Genomic DNA, 21,753 nt, shown 5'->3' on the forward strand with positions numbered 1-21,753 from the left:
TACTGCCTGTAATTCCGTATTCTCAAACTCCAAGACGAGGTATAATCAAACTACTTTTTTGTAATAAATCAATTATACTGAAAATACATTATTCATTCATGCATGTATTTACTGAATGCCTACTATGTGCAAGGCACTGTGTTAGGTGTTGCTATAGGACTGAGTCATGGGAGAATGAATAGTGATTGGCTGAAAATTTTGTTTTCTGTTTTTGATTTTTAGAATTAATGGCTATAAAATTAACTACATGGACTTAAGGGACTGAGCGATCCAAAACAAACAAACAAAAAGTACATAATAAAGGTCTGATTTTAAAATACATGGTAAAGCATATTTGTACTTTTCTTAATGTTCCGTACAGTATCTCCATAAGCTTTCGAACATACATAAGGCAAATTCAAAATAGAAAAATAAACCCTGTTTCAAAGTAGATGTTCCCAATTTTAACCATACTCTGTATCAAGTAAATTTCATATATAAGTACAAATACCAAAAATCTTTATGGAAAGGTAGTTCATGTCCACTTGTAGTAGTCTTAACAAGTAATCTTACATAAAAATATTACAGATTCTAGTCCTTAACAATTTCATCATGGAGAAAGTTTACACAATACATAATTTATTTTGAAAACAGATTTATATGCTGAGAAAGTCTAATGTGAACAAGTCTGAATTTTCTTGTATCTTCAAGGAGGGGGGATGCAGGGAAGAAAGGAAAAAAATGGGAGCAGAATCTGTTCAAACCTTATAAATATACTAAAATATAGTAATTTAAAATGTTAACTGTTTTCTTCTGAAGAGCCTTGTGAATCCCATGTGAACAAATATTTTTTCTATTTACTATTGGTATGGACTTTTGTGGTGACTTAAAAAATAAATAATAATTGCTTCTCATTTTTATGATAACATTAAATTTCAAAAAGAGGTTTAGGTAATGTCAGCTGAAAAAAGAGCTAAGTGTTTACCAAAAATGTTAACCTAAGAGAGGATCACTGGGGAAAAAATAGAGAAAAAGATGAGGTAAGACTGAATGATTAACAAAAATTCTAATGGCAAAAACAGTTAAGAAGAGTTAAGATTCCCAATTGCTTCTGAGTAGTAAAAGGTGAAAATCAAAACTCAAGGAAAATGGTCATTCATTGTACCTTGGACGTAATACTCTATCTAAAGTAGAGAAATAGTAAAATATTTTGCTAAGTTAAAATATAGGCTTTATATTTCATACCATATTGAATACACACATAAAAATACCAGTGATTTCATTTTGTTTCTGTTCAGACACTTAATTAAGCAATTGTGTTCTTTGGTGCCTGGGAGTTTATCAATATTTAGGGATAATGGAAGAAAAGAACTCCAAGATCTACAAGCCTATAGAACTAGAAGACTCAAAATCCTACACCATATAAAATACGAAATCAAAGGAGGACTTATGAGAAAAAATAAGAAACTTAAAGTTACACTGTAATAGTACATATTCCTTCCCCCAAATCATACTCTGGCTTCCCAAATAAAAAGTACTACAGCCTACTAAGTTTTTAATCTGTGTTTTGAGATTTTGAGTGGAAAGATATCACAGATAGAAATATATCATTCTAAGTTTTAAAATCACCAAAGTCAGTGAAAAGAATGTACATTCATTAAATGTGTTCATTTATAAGAAGTCTTGAAAAGGCTGAACAGTTCAACCAAAATTGAAGAATTGTTCTTGATTTTTCATTATTCTTTTTTAAATAAAGAGTAAGTGTAGATATAGTATACATAGAGGTTGACATTTTGATTCACTCAAAATAGTCACATCCTTTTGCTTGGTTTTGGAAGTTCCAGAGAATAAAATTTAATACCATTCATAACACAGAATTTTCAGTAAGAGGAATTATAGAGCAATGAAAAATCAGAAGCAAGTAAGGCGCAGAGAGCCTTATATCCTCTAAATATACACACATTTATAACCTGCATTTATTTTCTAAGGAAACAAATTTTAAGTAATGCTCATTTAACCAATGGAGAAAAAATTTCTATCAAAATATACAATTTCCATTACAGACTAGAAGGCTAATATTAAAAAAATAATTGTAAGCCAAAAAGTTTGCTTATATGGATGACAAGCATCACCCCTTTGAAGAACAAAGAATCAAATAAGGTCATATAAAAGATCCACCTATGACCGTCTTCATTTGTAAGTTCCTGATAAATTCATAAAGCTTGAGTCTCAGTCTTTAGATCAAGGTATATCCATGCTTCTTAATCCAGATTTCCAGAAATAGAGGAACCAAATAACTCAGAATCTTAAGTGGGATTTATGCTTTACCATGTACCTGAAAAACAATATTATGATACGTTATAATAACTATAGGAATTTTAGAATTTTTAGAATATTACATGTAAAAATAAGCTGACATTTCTTAAAACTTAAAATCAACAATAGAATTGGGATGTTTTGTTTTATAAAAAATTGGAAATTTGATACTATGACCTTTGGGAATTTAAGGATTTCTGAAATAAGCTAGAGAATACATTCCTCTTACTAAATTCTACATAAGCTTCTAAGCTACAATGATAAGCATTTTTCTTAATCAGTCATAATTAGATTAGATTACCTCAATCATTTATGGTTTGAGGAAACCTAGAACATCCAGTGACTTACACCAAGAAAGTTACAGATTTTAAGGAGAACCTTAAAGAGAACAATAGATTTAGTGTTATTAAATGCGATCATATGCTGTTCTGAAATTGCCAATTACAAAACTTAATAATGTAAATGGCTTTAAGAACTTTATTTATACTAGCAATTAAATAAATTTAAAAACTGAAATCTTTCATGAGCTATAACTCAAATAAATCCAGAGTTTTTCGGTGCTTGCAAAAAACATAGGGATCACTTAAACCAAGCTCCTTGGATAGACAGAAAATAATATTCAAAAGGGTCACACAGCTCATTAGAACCATAAAACCAAGACTAAAATCTAGGTCTTCCGGCTCAGTTTAGTGTTCCTTCTAAAATAAAGGATATAAACCCTTTATTTCTAAAGTAAATATATCAAAAACATTTATTAATTGATCAGCATCAAATTAGACAATGTTCAAAGAAGGGAACTGGGAAATAAGGTTAACAACTTAAAGAAACTTAAAATTTAAATTAAGGGGACAGAAAAATTACAATAAAGCCGACAAGCAAACTTTAGACTCAGAATTACCTGTCTAATGTTTCCCAAAACCGTAAGAAAACTGGTCTGTCCAAATGACGTTTGTGATAGCTGAGCTCTAACACTGTTACATCCCATTTCTGAACATTGGGATCTAGACGAACTTCATCATACTTGAGATGGAAGGCTTTAACTGTATGGGGGGTGGGGATGGAAAGATAAGTAATTATTTTTTAGTCAAACTACAATCTAAATTATGAAAACATTTTATAGAAAAATTTTTAAAATTCCAATCCAGACAGTAACCAGAAACCTAAAAAAAAAAAAAACTTCAATCTCTCTTCCATGAATTGAAGATATATTATAACCAAAGTGGAGCTTTCAAATAGATGCAAAACACTATAGTATACTCAAACATATTTAATAAATATTTAGTGAGGGTTTATAAGTGCCAGCCACTGGAGACTGAAATGAGGAATAAGGAAAGATACAATGCATATGGTCTGGTAAAGGAGAATAAGAGAAAGATTATTCGAACAGTACAATACAATAAGGAAAGTAGGGTATCACAGATAAAGAAGAGTGTAAGCATACCTAGGAGATTATTGCCGTTTGAGTTCCAGACCACCACATTAAAACAACACTATCACAATAAAGTAAGTCATACAATTCTTTTGGTTTCAAAATGCACATAAAAATTATGTTTACATTATACTATAGTCTATTAAGTGTGCAATAGCATTATGTCGAAAAAACAATGCACATACCTTAATGAAAAAATATTACTAAAATATGCTAACAATTATTTGAGCTTTCCTGCAAGTAATAATCACACTGCTGGTAGAGGGTCACGCCTTCATGTTAATAGGTGGTGAATGATTACCGTGATGGTTACTGAGGGGTGGCTGTGGCACACACCGGGGAAAAGAATCCCTATTCAAGAAATGGTGCTGGGGAAATTGGATAGCCACATGTAGAAGACTGAAACAGGATCTGTGTATCTCACCACTTACAAAAATTAACTCACAATGGATAACAGACTTAAACCTAAGGCATGAAACCAATTCTAGGAGAAAATGTTGGAAAAACTCTTATAGACATTGGCCTAGGAAAAGAATTTATGAAGAAGACTCCAAAAGCAATCACAGCAACAACAAAAATTAATAAACGGGAACTGATCGCATTAAAAACCTGCACAGCCAAGGAAACTATCATTAGAGCAAACGGACAACCTATAGAATGGGAGAAAATTTTGCATGCTATACATCTGATAAAGGGATGATAACTAGAATCTATATACAACTCAGGAAAATCAGCAAGAAAAAAACCAAACAACCCCATTTAAAAAGTGAGAAAAGGACATGAACAGCAACTTTTCAAAAGAAGATAGACTAATGGCCAAGAAACATACAAAAATGCTCAACATCTCCAATCATCAGGGAAATGCAAATCAAAACCACAATGAGATATCACCTAACTCCAGTGAGAATGGCTTTTACCAAAAAGTCCCGAAACAACAAATGTTGGCATAGATGTGGAACAATAGGAACACTCATACACTGCTGGTGGGACTACAAACTAGTACAGCCTCTATGGAAACTAGAATAATACTTCAAAGAACTAAAAGTAGAGGCCGGGCGCGGTGGCTCACGCCTGTAATCCTAGCACTCTGGGAGGCCGAGGCGGGTGGATCGCTCAAGGTCAGGAGTTCGAGACCAGCCTGAGCAAGAGCGAGACCCCGTCTCTACTAAAAATAGAAAAAAAATTATATGGACAACTAAAAATATATATATAGAAAAATTAGCCGGGCATAGTGGCACATGCCTGTAGTCCCAGCTACTCGGGAGGCTGAGGCAGGAGGATCGCTTGAGCCCAGGAGTTTGAGGTTGCTGTGAGCTAGGCTGACGCCACGGCACTCACTCTAGCCTGGGCAACAAAGTGAGACTCTGTCTCAAAAAAAAAAAAAAAAAAAAAAAAAAAAAAAAAAAAAAAAGAACTAAAAGTAGAAATACCGTTTGATCCAGCAATCCCATACTGGGTATATTTATCCAAAGGAAAAAAAGATATTCTATAAAAAAGACACCTGCACTAGAATGTTTATAGCAGCACAATTCACAATTGCAAAGGTGTGGAAACAATCCAAGTGCCCATCAATACATGAGTGGATTAATAAAATGTGGCATATGTGTACCATGGAGTGTTATCCATTAAAAAAAAACGGTGTACTACCTCTTGTATTATCCTGGCTAGAGCTGGAGCCCATTCTTCTAAGTGAAGTATCAAAAGAATGGAAAAACAAGCACCACATGTACTCACCATCAAATTGGTACTAATCGATCAAAACTTATGGGCACATATGGAAGTAACATTCATCACATGTCTGGCAGGTGGGAGGGGGAGGAGGGAAGGAGGCTATGGGTAAATTCACATCTAACGGATGCGGTGTACACTGTCTAGGGGATGGGCACGCCTGTAGCTCTGACTCAGGCAGTGCAAAGGCAATTTATGTAACCAAACCCTTTGTACCCCCGTAATATTCTGAAATCAAAAAAAAAAAAAAAAAAAAAAGAAAGCCATGAAGTTTGCCATATTGACACTTCCTTATATGAAAGACATCTCTGTAGCATGTGATGCTATTTGACATTTTATCCACACAGCAGAACTTCTTTCAAAACTGGAGCCAATTCTCTCAAACCTTGCTGCCAACTATGTAAATGTAATATCCTAAATTCTTTCTTGTCATTTCAACAAAGTTCACAGCACCTTCACCAGGAGTAGGTGCCATCTCAAGAAACCACATTCTTTGTTCATCCATAAGAAGCAACTCTTCATCCATTTACGTTTTATCATGAAACTGCATCAATTCAGGCCCATCTCCAGGCTCCATTTCTCCTTCTAGTTTTCTTGCTGTTTCCACCACAGCTTTAGTTACTTCCTCCAGTGAAGTTTTGAACTCCTCGAAGCCATGCATAAGGGTTGGAATCAACTTCTTCCAGATTTCTGTTAATGTTGATATTCTGATCTCCTGCGATGAATCACGAATGTTCACAATGGCATCTAGAAAGGTAAATCCTTTACAAAAGGTTTTCAGTTTACCAAGATTCATCAGAGGATTCACTATCTATGGCAGCTGTAGCCTTATGAAATAGATTCCTTAAATAACAGGACTTGAGAATTGAAATTACTCCTTGACCCATAGGTTGCAGAACAGATGTTGTATGAGAAGGAATGAAAACAACATTCATCTCTGTGTGCATCTCCATCAGCACTCTTGTGTGACGAGGTGCGCTGTCAATCAGCAGTAATATTTTGAAAGGAATCATTTACTCTCAGCCTCTGAGCAGCAGACCTTAACAGTGGGCTTAAAATATTCAGTAAACCATGTTGTAAACAGATATACTGTGATTCAGGCTTTGATGTCCCATTTCCAGAGCACAGACAGAACAGATTTAGCATAATTCCTTCCCCCCCTCCACCCGACAGGGTCTTGCTCCGTCACCCAGGCTAGATTGCAGCAGACTGATCATAGCTCACTGCAGCCTTGAAATCCTGGGCTCAAGCAATCCTCCTGACTCAGCCACCCAAGTAGCTGAGATTACAGGCACATGCCACCATGCCTGGGTAATTTTTCCTATTTTTTGTAGAGACAGGTCTTGCTATGTCACCCAGGCACTCTCAAACTCCTGGTTTCAAGCAATCCTCCCATCTCAGCCTCCCAAAGTGCTAGAATTACAGGCATGAAGCACCATGCCTGGATAGATTTAGCATGATTCTAAGGACCCTAGGATTTTCAGAATAGTAACTGGCTTCAACTTAAAGTCACCAGCTACATTAACCCCTAACAAAAGAGTCGGCCTGTCCTTCGAAGCTTTGAAGCCAGGCACTGACTTCTCTTCTTTGGCAATGAAAGTCCTAGATGGAATGTTCTTCTAATAGAAGGCTGTATTATCTACACTGAAAATCTGCTGTTTAGTGTAGCGAACTTTACAAACGATCTCAGCTAGATATTCCACATAACTAGCTGCTGCTTCCACATCAGCACTTGCTGCTTCACCTTAGACTTTTCTGTTATGGAAATGGCTTCTTTCCTTGAACTTCATAAACCAACCTCTGCTTGCTTCCAACTTTTTTTGCAGCTTCCTTACCTCTCTCAGCCTCCACAGGATTTAGAGAGTTAGGGCCTTGCTCTGGACCAGGCATTGCTTAAGGGAATGTTGTGGCTGGTTTGACCCTTCTATCCAGACCACTCAAACTTTCTCCCTATCAGCAATAAGGCTAATGTGTTCAGTGGAGTAGCACTTCTATTTCTTTCAAGAATTTTTCTTTTGCATTCACAACGTGGCCAAGAGTTTGGCTCAAGAGGCCTATCTTGGCTTTTGACCAGTCTTCCTCACTAAGCTTAATCATTTCTAGCTTTTGATTTAAAATAAGAGTTGTGTGACTCTTGTTTTCATTTGAACACTTAGAAGCCATTGAAGGGTTAGTAATTAGTCTAATTTCAACATCGTTGTGTCTCAGGGGATAAGGACACTCAAGGAGAGGGAGAGAGAGTGGCAGGCTGGTGGAGCAGTCATACACACACAACACATCGATTAAGTTTGCAGTCTTCTAGGGGCATGGTTCATAGTACCTCAAAACAGCCACAATAGCAACATCAAAGATCACTAGTCCCAGATCCCCATAACAGATATAATAATGAAAAAGTTTGAAATATTGTGAGAATTACCAAAATACGACAGAGACACCAAGTGAGCACATAATGTTGGCAAAATGGTGCCGATATACTTGCTCGATGCAGGGTTGCCACAAACCTTCAATTTATAAAAAAACACACTATCTGCAAAGCACAATACAGCAAGGCACAATAAAATGAGGCATGTCATTACCTTACACAGACCATAATTCAGTCAGAAAAGGATTGCATAGGCAGTGATGTTAATCTAAGACCTAAAGGTCAAATGAGAATTAAGCAAGCACAGAACAAAAGTAACCCAGTGAATGAGACAACCATGCTCAAAGAGAAAATGGATTAGCCTAAAAACTGAAGAAACTTCACAGAACTGCATCATGCAAACAAATGTAGGGAAGGGATAAATAAGACCACAGAGGTTCAAAATGTTGGACTTGCGGGCTACATTGAAGAGTTTTGATTTTTATTTAAGTGACATGGAAAATGATTGTTTAGCAGAAACTAATGATACAATTTAATAATCTACAGGATAAAGAGACTTCTTCAACAGGGTAGAAAATATAAATGGTAACAGTATTCAAGAGCTAACGGGGGAATGAGAACTAACGGAACTTGGTTAAGAAAACTGCAAGGTATTTCTTTTTTTTGGTACGTATTGTATATGAGATTCCCTTCTTGATTTCTTTTTCAGCTAGTTTGTTGTTCGTGTATAAAAGCTCCACTGACTTTTGCATGTTAATTTTGTATCCTGCTACTTTACTGAATTTGTTTATCACTTCTAACAGCTTTTTGATACAGTCTGGAGGACATTATGTTACATGAAACAAGCCAGAACAGAAAGTTAAACAATACATGTTCTCACACATATATGGAAGCTCAAAAAAACTGATCTCATAGAAGTAAAAATAGAGCAGAAGATACAAGAGGCTGGGAAGCTTAGGGGGAATGGAGGGATCTGAAGAGAGACTAGTTTAAAGCATACAGAATCGCAGCGACACAGAAGGCATACGTTCTAGGGTTCTACACCACTGTAGGGTGACTATATAATTTACAGTAACATAGTTTTAAATAGCTAGAGGGAGAATATTAAGTGTTCCCGACACAAAGAAATGATAAATGTTTGAGATGATGGATATGCTAATTACCCTGATCTGATCATTATACATTATATGTATCAAAACATCATTGTGCATGCTATAAATATGTACAATTGTTATGTGTTAATTTTTAAAAAGAAAATTTAAAAAAATAGGAAAAAGATGAAAACAAAGATACACCTAACGTTTAGTGAGTGCCTGCTACATCTCAGTGCACTATTCTAGGCACGGAGACTACAACAGTGACCAAGACAAAGTCCCTGCCCTCAGGGAGTTTATATTCTAAGACTCGACAATTAAACAGATAAATTTACTATATTCAGACAGTACAGATACTACTGAAGGAAAATAAAACAGGATAAGAAAATATATAAAAAGTATGTGGGAAGTTTTTTTTCAATAGAGTGTTCAGGGAAGGCCTCTTGAGGTGATCACCTAGAAGTAGGTAATTGAAAAAGTCTTGACAAGATTTGGGAAAAGGATTTCAGGCAGAAGAAAAAGCTGACACAAAGGTCTGAAGATGGGGGCAAGCTTGGCATGTCCTACGAGCAAGTATAATTTTTAGAGACAGGGTCTCACTATGTTGCCCAGGCTGGCCTCAAACTCCTGTGCTCAAGCAATCCTCCTACCTCAGCCTCCTGAGTAGCTGGGATTATAAGTGCACGTTACCACAGCCAGCTTAAAGTATAACTTTTTGTTTGTAGGCAATGGCCTATACATAGAACCATCTCAGCTATAGTATAAGAAATCTGAATTTTATTCCAAAAGTGATAGTAACCCATTGGAAAGTTTAAAGAAAGAAGGTAAAATGATGTGATTTTCATTTTTAAAACATAACTGAGTGTTGGGCAGATGATAAACTCTAGGGCAAAACTTCTCAACTGATGTGTACTGAAAACAGTTAATAGGTGGGCCATAAAATAATGTTTACAATCTTTCTCTCGGTAATAATCCAATTCAATCATCTCACCAGTTTGTTATTACATTTCCAAAGAGTTTATCATCAACGAAGCTTTTGTTTTACATGTATACATGTAAAATGTTTACTTTTTTCCCAAATTTTTACTTTTTTACCAGTATACGGTTGTTACAATCATTATTATCACCTGGTATTAGGGGTGTCTAAAGAGAAAACATTTAACTGTGCATTTTTTCTGATAGCTACTTTATGGATTGCATGTTACATATTGGCTTTTGATGTTAACAATGAAAAATTCTTGATGAAAATTTAAAATGAATAATTTGTGCACAGAAAAAATATACAAACATTATTTCTACATTATTTACTTTTAGAAATAAGTGTTTCATGGACACAAATTATTCATTTTGAATTTAAACAAATTCATTAAAGGAGCTATATAAGGTTCAAAAGCCCATTTTCAAAATACTTATTTTATATGTGTAAAATAAATAATTTTGTCAATTAAGTTAAATGTAAATAAACATTTTAATACTTTCTATACTCTTACTACATGTTTTCCTTTCTAATTTGTTTGATGATTTGCTTTAAATCATTCTTAAGAATTCATATAAGATACATTTTAAACAATGACTTAACTGCTACTACCACTGGGGCCTGAAGACTGGCTCAGCTGGCATCCAAGTCCCCAGCAAAACTTTACCAGTCTCAACTAATAACCGTTCCTAAGCCATCAAGGACATCACAGATACAACTGACCCCACATACTTCTGACAAAATCATATAAAGGTCACACTACTGCTGCACCCAAAATCAAATCCAAAGTGTCCTACCCAACCAACAACACATATACATCTTCAGGAAAAAAATTCTTCCCTATGAAACCAATTTCAAAAAACCAGAAGAAGTGAACGCTACACCAGATGCGCAGACATCAGCAGAAGGAAAGAGGAAACTTGAAAACGCAAGGAAATGTGACCACCAAAGGACCAAAACAGTTGCCCAGCAACAGACTGGAATCAAAAAGAACTCCTCGAAATGCCAGACAAAGAATTCAAACTACCGATATTTAAAAAGTTTATATGAGATGCAAGAGAAATCTGGAAACCAATACAAAGAAATCGAAAATCAATTCAGGATATGAATAAAAAATGTATCAAGGAGATAGATATCTTAAAAAAACCCCAGAAATTCTGGAACTGAAAAACTCATCAAAGAAAATACAAAACACTTTTGAAAGTTTCAATAATAGACTAGACCAGACAAAAGAATGAAGCTCAGAACTTCAAGACAGGTCTTTTCAAACGATCCCATCAGACAAAAATAAGGAAAAAATAATAAAAAAGAACAAAAAAAGCCTTTACGACATCTGAAACTACATAAAGCAACCAAACTTAAGAATTCCATCAGTAATTTCGGAGGGGGAAGAGAGCTCAAAAAGGGCATTTAGAATTAAGGGAGGAGAGAACCGGGAACATAAACATACACAGCTGATCCTTGAACTCCACGGGTTGGGAGTGCACAGGCCACCGACACACTGAGTTCCCTCCACCTCCGCCACCCCTGAGGTAGCAAGACCAGCCCCTCCTCGTCCTTCTCCTCCTCCTCTTCGGCTCCCTCAATGTGAAGATGACGAGGCTGAAGACCCTTTATGATGATCCGTTTCCACTTAAGGAATAGTAAATATATTTTCTCTTCCCTGTGATTTTAATAACATTTTCTTTTCTCTAGCTTACTTTATTGTAAGAATATATAATACATATATACAAAGTATGTGCTAATCAACCGTTATCAGTAAGGCTTCTGCTCAGCAGTAAGCTATCAGTAGGTAAGTTTGGGGGAAGTCCAAATATATACACAGATTTCAAATGCACACGGAGTCAGTGCCTCTAACCCCCACATTGTTTAAGATTCAAGCATAGTAGATAGCCAGAGAAAAAGGAGCAAGGGAATCTGAGATAAAGTATAGCAAATACTTGGAAAACAACTTTTAAAAAGGAGGACATGAGTCAACAGAGTAAAATTCTAATAAGAGGTCAAAAGTCTCCAATACTTAGGTTACTGGCGGCTTTGGTGGGAATAGTTTTCGTGGAAAGTGGGTGGATTTGAATAGAAAGTGAGTTAGTAGAGACAATCCTTTCAAAAGCATAGTTGTAAAAGGAAAAAGAGAAGAAACTAGAGGGAAAGGGTGAGGTCAAGGGTAAGGGTTTTGTTTTGTTGTTTGTTTGTTTTAAGATGGAAGGGGAAAGAGTATTCTTAAATGCCGAAAGAAAAGAGCTAGAACTGAAGGAAGGTTGAAGAGAAACAATCGTTCATAAAAGAAAATCAATGATTACTGTTAAAAAAAATTCTCTAAATTCTTATCTAAATTTTGGAAGACTAACAATTTGAACAAACACAAAACACTGTTATATTCTTAAAGAAATTCAGAAAGCATCTACATCTTGAAGACATTCTAATTTTTTTTGTTATAATACTATTCAACAAGGCAAGCAAATAGGTAAAACACAGAATTTGCATTCAGTGACATTTCACTTTGATTAAAATTCCCATTCTATTTAACTTTCTATTTACCAACTCTACGTATTGCTTAGGTTTCCGAAATAACATTAAAAACTATTACAATGTCAGTAATATTCAAATTCATTTTTTAAAATGAATGAAGGTACTAGAACAACAAATGATTAGAACTTGCACGCTTGGGCAGTTTCTATGGAGGAACGGTGTTACCACTAACAAAAACTGGGGTTGCTAAAAATGCTGGATATTTCACAGTCGACATTCATAATAACTAAAGTTGTAATTTCTAATAAACATATTTATTAGAAGTCATGAGAATGACTTTTTGAAATTAAATTTGCCAATGCTAATTTAATTGAATACCCAAATAACTGTTAGAATACTCCCTTTCTGCAAAGAAACAGGCTAAATTAATCTATTTTGTCATATCAATTTATGCCAATATGTTTAATAAATATATAAGCTGCATGAAATAATCTACTCAGCAGATATTTAGTGAAAATCTCCCTAGGCCAGGTACTCTTCAGTGCTGAGGACACAAAGGTGAACACGGCAGAAAAGGTCTCTTCCATTGTGGAACTTACATTCTGGCCAGGGAACACTTACAATAAAGATATCAAAATTAGAAAATGTCAAGGAACAGTAAGTGCTATCAAGAAAATAAAACAGCTTAGGGAGCAACTGCGAATAGGTGATGGCTACTTCAAACAGAATGATTAGAGAAGGACTCTCTAAAGAGAGAACACTGGAGCTGAAATCTGAATGACGAGAAAAAGCCAATCATGCCACAATCATTCCAGATGATGGGAATAGCTAGTAAATGTCATTATGGCACTTCTAAGTTATGGCTAAACATTTCTGTTCAGCAAAAGTCAACCCATTTAAAACTGGCATCGATTTTAGTAACAATGTATGAACATGCAACAATATTGATTTTGAAGTGACCTAAAAAATAATTATTAATGTTGCAGGATAGGCAATATTCACTTTTAGATAAAACCATAAAGTATTAATGGACAAAAAGGCTTTTTATTAAATATTTCACAGGTGCTGAAAAGTTCACATTATATGTTACTTAATAGCAATTCATTGATAATACACGTCATATATGCAGAGCCATATGGCTCCTTCTCTTAAATAAAGGGAGAACATTTCTATATTGGACAAGCAATAAATACAAAGAGAATCTTACTTTTAGCAAATATGTCAACTGGTGATCCATCAGGCAAAAGCCACGGCCAACCTTTGAACTGCCATGCAGGACCCTGCACAAAAACTGCTACAACCCGGTCCCTACAAGTAGAAAAAGGGATGGTGGGGGAGAGAGGGAAAAAGAATATCCCCAACTTTAGCTTTAAGTTACTATAAATCCTTAAGGAAAGAGTTTCATAATTATCCACGTGATATAATCTCCTACTGATCCTTCTGTGAGACAAAAACAGTAAGTACACGACCAGCTTTTCAAGATGACGTTACCATCATAGCACATTAACGACTGCTACACTTCCCATGCATCTACACCTAAGTCGCCCAGTATGTTTAAACACAATTATATAGACAATACTTTTGTGTAATCTTTTTAGCCTTTTCTCTTCCCTTCTCTTAGTTAGAGTAGGGTCCCACTTTCCCAATGCAGTAGGAACAGTATTTGATCTATTAATCAAAACAGTTTGGTTTTTTTAAAAAATCATTTAAAATTCAAAAACATCTTAAATATTTTACTTAATTAAAAACATGACATTATATTAACTCAATAACCACTTTATGAAGCCCCAAGGCCTTAGAGTTCTTCTGATTACTTGGGAAGTAAACTGAGGACAGAAACCCACCATCTAGACTTTTGTAATTTTCCAACTGTTTTACAACTGTTTCACTCACTCTAAATTCTTTTAAGATTTTTTTTTAAAGCACTTGTTTTTCCAGCTACTCAACCTAGTTTTCCTTGGGAAGAACAAATCTCTTTGTAGGCCCTCACATTTCATTATTTTACATAGTATTTAATTAAATTGAGAAGTTACAGTAAGTACTGTTATAAATAGTTTAAACCTACAAATAAAGAGGTGGGAACAAAACAGTAACATCAACAACGATTATTTACATTAGTAATATGTATTATGAGCATTTACTATGTGCTAGTGCTGTTTTTAAGCACTTTATGCATTATTTATGATGTTAACACATTTAATCTTCGAAACAATCCAGAGAGGTGAATACTATTACTATCCTCATTTTACAGATGAGAAAACAGAAGTGCATGGGCATACTAGACAACAAAATAGGAAGGGAGGAAGGAATAAGAGGAGGAAAAAGGAGGAAAGAAGGAAGGGAGGGAGAGAGGCAAGAAAGGAGAAGAATAAATTATTAATCTTGGCACTGTGTATGCTATTATTTCTACTTGAGGATGGATAAATCATGAGAATAGCCTTCTTAAGTATTACTATGAAGACAGTTTTGACCTCGCAACTCTGTGGAAGGGTCTTGGGAATGCCCAGGTCAGCAGACCACACTGTGATAACCACTGCATTAGATGAAGACTCTACACATCCAACAAAACATTAAACCAGGGTTACCTTCTATTCAAGTGAAAGACCTACAGCAGCTATCAAAGCTGAAAAATGTGAAAAATGACAAGCTTAAAATTCTTAACCTGCTCAAAATCTCTGAGGCTAAAATTAAACCTTAAGTAAAAAAAATCCCCCCTTTCGGCCGGGCGTGGTGGCTCACGCCTGTAATCCTAGCACTCTGGGAGGCCGAGGCGGGTGGATCGCTGGAGGTCAGGAGTTTGAGACCAGCCTGAGCAAGAGTGAGACCCTGTCTCTACTAAAAATAGAAAGAAATTATATGGACAACTAAAAATATATATAGAAAAAATGAGCCGGGCATGGTGGCACATGCCTGTAGTCCCAGCTACTTGGGAGGCTGAGGCAGGAGGATTGCTTGAGCCCAGGAGTTTGAGGTTGCTGTGAGCTAGGCTGACGCCATGGCACTCACTCTAGCCCGGGCAACAGAGCAAGACTCTGTCTCAAAAAAAAAAAAAAAAATCCCCCCTTTCACGGGATTCATACCCCCAAATTGTCAAAATCATCTTTGGTAATGGAGGACACTATTAAACAATCCCTCAGTTTTATGATGTAACTCGTGCCACACAACCGTTAAAAGCCCAAGGTGCCTGCCAAACTAAAGGGAATTTGCTAGCTAGAGGTCACCCAGGATCAACAGGGAAGGAGGGTTAACACAAATGCTACTCCCCATGAATTCTTTAAAGGACCGTTAAAGGAAAAGAAAGGAGGTAGGGAAATGTTATTCCTAGGCCACGACACCAATGGCTGGAGACCCCAGCTAACAGAGACAAGCGGTATTTCAAACCTGGTGATGGCACCTGTACACACTGTCTGTATTATCATTTTCTACAAATAACAGCAAACATGTAGTATTAATACAAATGGTGTAACTTTTCTACTTGGTTTTAAGCTTGATATCTGAAATTCTCGTCTTACTCACTTTATATATTACTCAAAGTATCTGCTGGGTACCAGGAGAAAATTATGATAAAGGAACCCTTTATTCTTTAGTAAATTTTTAACATACTAATATTATCAATGACTTACTTGACTTCCTGCCTGATAACTAACCAGTACTACACAACGGTAAATTTCACCTAATGTGTCACGTGTTGCATTCTCTGTATCACAGATACGTACTTTCACACTGTGAATTTTTATTCCATCTTAGATTAATGAATAATTTAAAAAGTCATATATCTGAACTTATAGGCACTTTATATTATAAAGAGCTTAATATTTTGTTAAAGAATATTTTAATGCAATAAAAGGGCTAAACCATGATAAAAGAGCTTATCAAGTTATTTTTCTTATATTATTCCCTTACAATAAAAGTAACTATGCCCTCACTTATTTCTTATCAGAAAATTTGACTTCTCCAAACCTAAAATATAGGACCTTAAAACAACATTAGTCTAATTTGTTGCATTCTAAAAGCTGATACAAAACAAATGAACAAGCAGAAAGAATTTTTTTATATGTATATTTTCCAGAAGTTAGAATGTTTCTTCTCATAAGATAAAGTTTACCTACCCAAAATAAAAGGTTATTTAGGTGTTACTAGAACGTTAACATTATTGATGACCAAATTAGATCTATATACATTAGCCCAGTTTTCAAGGATAGTTTCTATTTAGAATCCATGACAGACATTAATGAATATTTTAAAAATGCAGAGTATCTTACCAGTCTTGCGGCATAAGTTTAAGGGGCTGGTCTACTACCCTGTAAGGGACTGTGACACTAAGTGCAGTGCCCCCAGGCTGCATCTGGTCTTTTCTTCTCTGTATGAGGGTTTCATTTTCTCGTTGACAACCTTGTTTCTTTTTTTCATCTGATGGGACAAATCTTTGAAAAATAGATGAGAAAAAGTCAAATGTATTCAATGTGATGAAAATGGTAAAATAAATTATATTTTGAAATAATTTTTAAACATCGTTGTAAACTAAAGACATTTATTTTTAAAGAAACCTACTCTGCATATACATACCATAGTGCTCAAACAGTATGGGTCTCTCCCCACTGTATGCCAAACGGAACTCAAGCTCACTTAGACTCTAAGTTGGGGTGTCTGTACATGTGTGTGCATGTCAACATACAATTTATAGTCCTTCAACTAACACTTTGCATTCTCCACACTAATACCTGATTTCTCCAATGCTAGTACAGGGAAACTTTATGACAAAGGGAAACTTTATTAAAAATCAAAAGGTCACCTGAAATGAAAATATCGTTATGGCTACGAGACTTCTTCACTGGGTGACTTAGCCAATTCAGGAGCTTCACAAAACACCCTTCTTCACATTTTATGCTTCAGCAAAATTACAAAAATGCCATCAAACTTTGAAGTTGCTTTGAAAATTTTAAAGTAGGAAAATTAAATCAGTGTATGCCAATAGTTTGTTTTAATAAATACCGCTAGTATTATCAACCGGCAGTATTTTTCAACTCTACTTATACGATTCAAATTCTCAAAACAGATAGTCTCAAAAATAATTTAGCAATCTGGAGAGCTACTGCCAGCTCTATAATTTGCTAGTGTTCACAAAGCATTTTAAATAAAACAGTCTCATTTTCTAAATATATATAATCCTAACAGTCTATTTGCATATTTTATTAGCTATGGGCTAATCCCTCCAAGTAAATGGGGCAATACAATCACTGCATTGAGAGTATCATTATGCTTCTAAAGTTTAGGAGAAATGAAAGGGTTAAAGGGCAAAGATGATGCCTGAGAGCCTGTACCATGGTAGAGTTCTCTGAAAAATTTCAATACCATATATTAGATTCATCAGATAATGATACTAATTTTATAGTTTTTAAAGTTTTTAGTACATGGTGATCATGTTAATACTGAACTTTGTTTCTGAGGTGATTGTTCTGACATCCATTTCACATATGATGAAAAAGTTAAGATTTCCATATCATTTTAAAATTTTCCCCAGAAAATCTTTGGCTCCCTATGGCTTTTGGTTATTTTACTTATTAATCAAGCTCACTTAGAAAATGCCAAAGACAGCACTAATACTTTCAATAATGAAACACATTATTTTAAAAATTTAATATATTAACATATGCATTGCTGGAAATTGAGTTCTAATAAAAAGCTACAACTAACAAAAATGTTTTAAGTGAACAGCATGCACAATACATTGTGTTATAAGTTATGTAACATACATAGTTGTACAAAACACAGTCCCTGCCCTCTTGAACTTATGTTCCAGAGAAATAGAACAAAGAGATTTTACTGCCAAGAGAAATGCTTTGCTTTAATTTATCTCAGTCTGTATCTAAATGGGGTTTAAAATTTTTAAATTCTTAAGTATAATGTTGCATCTCTTTTTCTAGCTTCTGAAATTATAATATTGTGTGAAAGTATAAATTTACTTATAAATTTTAATGAATTATAAAATACATATATATGAGTGATCTATTATAACACCAACTAATAAAAAAGTCTATCAAACACCTAATTCAACTTCTGATGCCTAAGAAATAAGAGTTACATAGGATTGCATGTTTATACATTGGTTGATGTGTCTTATTAAAGTTCAGAGTCATTTGTCATGGTTTTTAAAATTAACCATAATTCTAGAATTTTTACACAATTTAGCATTTTAATTTCTGATAATATCGAGGTATTTCCTTAGAATAGTAGCCTTCTCTGTTAGCAGAAAAAAAATTTCAAAATGCTTTTCAGTTTTGATCTCATTAGATGTATCAAAAGGACTGATCTTATGACCTCTTCTAAATTTAAGTCCACTAAAAAGATTAGTATTACACATCTAGTCAATATAAATTTTACCTGTTCACCCTACAGTAGCTCATCAAATCTAAAACACCAATGACTGTGAGATACACCATTATATTGTACCACTATGAAAGAGAAAAAACAATACTGTCAATTAAACTATGACAATGCCTTAATGATATTCTACATTAATTGCAGCCATCATCCCTCTAGAGAACTGGCTATTTCTCCTGGCTTGGAATGCCCTGCGTGATGTGAGTGACAGACAATCATTTTGCATGTATCTCAGGAACAACAACAACAACAAAAATACAGCTTCAACTACTGGTACCTTTCTTTCTTAGGTTCCCTAAAGAACTTGGTTATTACCTGCTTTGCAAGAAAATAAGGGATTGAGGTCCTTTCCCCAACAAGGAGTAATTTAAGTGTATTTTGCATATACAACATTCTTACTGGCATAAAATTTACATACAGTGAAATGTGCAAACAGATGAGTCTTGATAGATGTAGACCCAGTGTAAGCACCATTCCAATCAAGATAAAGAACACCTCCACCAACCCAGAAAGTTTCCTTATCCATTTTTCAGTCCATCATCATCCCCCTTCTCCCAGTAGATAACCACTGTTCTCTATCACCACAGATTAGGTTTGCCTGTTTTGGGAATTCCTATACAAAGAATCATAAAGGATGTATTCTTTTACACCTGACTTTTTTCATTCAATTTAATGTTTCTGATAATCATGCATGCCGTGGGGCATATCAGTAGTTCATTCTTTTCTATTGCTGAGAATTCTACTGTAGGAATACACCATTCTCCTGCTGGTGGGCGTCTGAGTGTGTGTCAATCCATTTGGGATGCTATAACAGAAACACCACACGCTGGGTGGCTTATAAACAACAGAAATTTTTTTCTCACAATTCTGAAGGTTGGGAAGTGCAAGATCAAGATGCTGACACCTCTGGTGTCTAGTGAAGGCCACTTCCTGTTTCACAGGTAACTGTCTTTTCACTGTGTCCTCAAATGGCAGAAGGGCCAAGGGAGCTCTCCAGGGTCTCTATTCTCATAATCCCATTCACTAATTCTACTCATGAGGGCAGAGCCCTCACGACCTAATCATCTCCCAAAGGTCCTATCCTAACATTGATGATTAGGTTTTAATATAAATTGAGGAGGGGGGGGGTGGCAACAAACATTCAGTCTATAGCAGGGAAACTCCAAAATTTGGGCTATTAAAAATAAAGCTAATGTAAACATTTCTGTATAAGAGCTTTTGTGAACATATGCTTTCATTTTGCTTACATAAACATCTTTGAGTGGAACTGTTCGAACACAGGGTGTAACTTTATAAGAAAGTGCCAGAAAGTTTCCCAAAGCAGCTGTACCATTTTATACTCTAACTAAAAATGTATGAGAGTCCCAGTTTTTTGAATGTGTCTTTCTCATGAGTTACGAAGTAGTATCTCATCATGATTTGAATTTTTTATTTCCTCAAAGACTAATGATACTGAGCAACTTTTCATGTCCTATTGGCCATTTGTATACCTTCTTTTGTGAAGTGTCTTTTGCTTATTTTTAATTGGACTGTCTTTTTAATACTGATATGTAGGAGTTCTTTACAAATTCTCTACATAAATCTTTTGTTAGAAATATGCAATGAAAATATTTTCTCCCAATATGTAGTTGGCCTTTCCATCTTCTTAGTGGTGTCTTTCAACGAGCAGAAGTTTTAAATTTTACTGAAGTCCAATTTATCTTTCTTTTTTCTCTTATAGTTCATCCTTGGAAAAAAACTTCGTATATCCCAAGGTCACAAGGACATTCTCCTATGTTTTCTTTCAGAATCTTTACAGTTTTAGCTTTTAAGTTTGGCTATATGATCTATCCTAAATGTTGTGTATGGTGTTGGGTAATGGTTGAGAATCACCCCCCACACCCATTGGTTTATCCACTTGTTCCAGTACCATTTGTTGGTATGATTTTTCATTTCTCAATTGAACTGCCGCAATATCTCTGTGAAAAATACTGTAGGTCCATTTCTGCATTCTCCATTGTTTTTATTCATCTACTTGTCTATATTTACATCATTATCACAATGTGTTGATTACTGCAACTTGATAGTATGTCTTGAAATCAGGTAGTTTAAGTCCTCCATAATAACTGTTTGTTTCAATACTAAATCAGTATATCTTTCTGAAGACATTTTAAACTACATTTAAACTCATATGTAGTGCCATCTATGCACACATTTCAGAAGAACTGATGAAACTCTGAACTGCCGTCATCATTTTATCCATGTGCAGATAATAAAAACTATGTCAGGACAGCCACCTGGCCACAGCAACTCTAAGACACATCAATTACGAGACATATTCCAATTTCAAACATATTAAATCATGAAAAATAACAGTGTATCTTAGAATCAATAAAGTATACAATACTCTAGCTAACTGAAGAGTGTGACTAAAGTGCTATATACTACAGCACTATCAATTCAGTTATTTTAGGTCAATTATCAATGTATCCTGTTCCATTACAACTCTACTCTCAGCTTAGAAGCATCAGCTAATAGCGAAGGCCAGAAGGAACAGATTTAGGATGCTAAAGAGCATGAAAACGAACCTTACCAAGTACTGCCCAGACTTGGGTCTTAAATAACACACAGTAGTGCTTCATGCCCATGCCTCCTCTTGCATAAGAAGTTGGAACAAATCAGTCCTGGTCTATCAATACAAACACAGCTGTCAAGTTTATAAGGTGGTATCTGAACGGACCATGCACCTGACTTCAAGTAAGATGAATATGATAATTTTGTTTTTTTAACTTATCAAACTTTAAATATATCTCTATGGATGTATTTAGACATTTATTTAATTCTAAATTTAAGCCATATTTGTTTCACTATGAATTTATCTTCTTTATTCAAAGTAGAATTCAATTTTTTACAATTTTATAGCAGTCTTTATTTTATTATGGTAATTTACAAAATGTGTCATCTCTCTGCTAGACTTCAGGTTTCTTTAGGGCAGAGCCAGTCATTCAGATATATGGCACTCATACCAACTAGCATGCTG

General features: G+C 35.1%; 1 protein-coding gene across 1 annotated transcript in view; it reads right to left on the reverse strand.

The window, feature by feature from the left end:
- Positions 1-2,107: 2,107 nt before the first annotated feature.
- The window catches only part of CDC73 (cell division cycle 73), a 122,634-nt gene continuing 102,988 nt past the window's right edge, over positions 2,108-21,753 (reverse strand). The window contains exons 14-17 of the mRNA XM_069459388.1: positions 16,616-16,777; positions 13,561-13,661; positions 3,194-3,335; positions 2,108-2,314 (exon numbers count right to left, since the gene is read on the reverse strand). Coding sequence (XP_069315489.1) covers positions 2,278-2,314; positions 3,194-3,335; positions 13,561-13,661; positions 16,616-16,777 — 442 coding nt within the window. The 3' untranslated portion in view covers positions 2,108-2,277. The remainder of the gene's footprint in view (positions 2,315-3,193; positions 3,336-13,560; positions 13,662-16,615; positions 16,778-21,753) is intronic.

Source organism: Eulemur rufifrons, chromosome 27 (genome assembly GCF_041146395.1).
Source record: "Eulemur rufifrons isolate Redbay chromosome 27, OSU_ERuf_1, whole genome shotgun sequence".
Taxonomy (NCBI): Eukaryota; Metazoa; Chordata; class Mammalia; order Primates; family Lemuridae; genus Eulemur; species Eulemur rufifrons.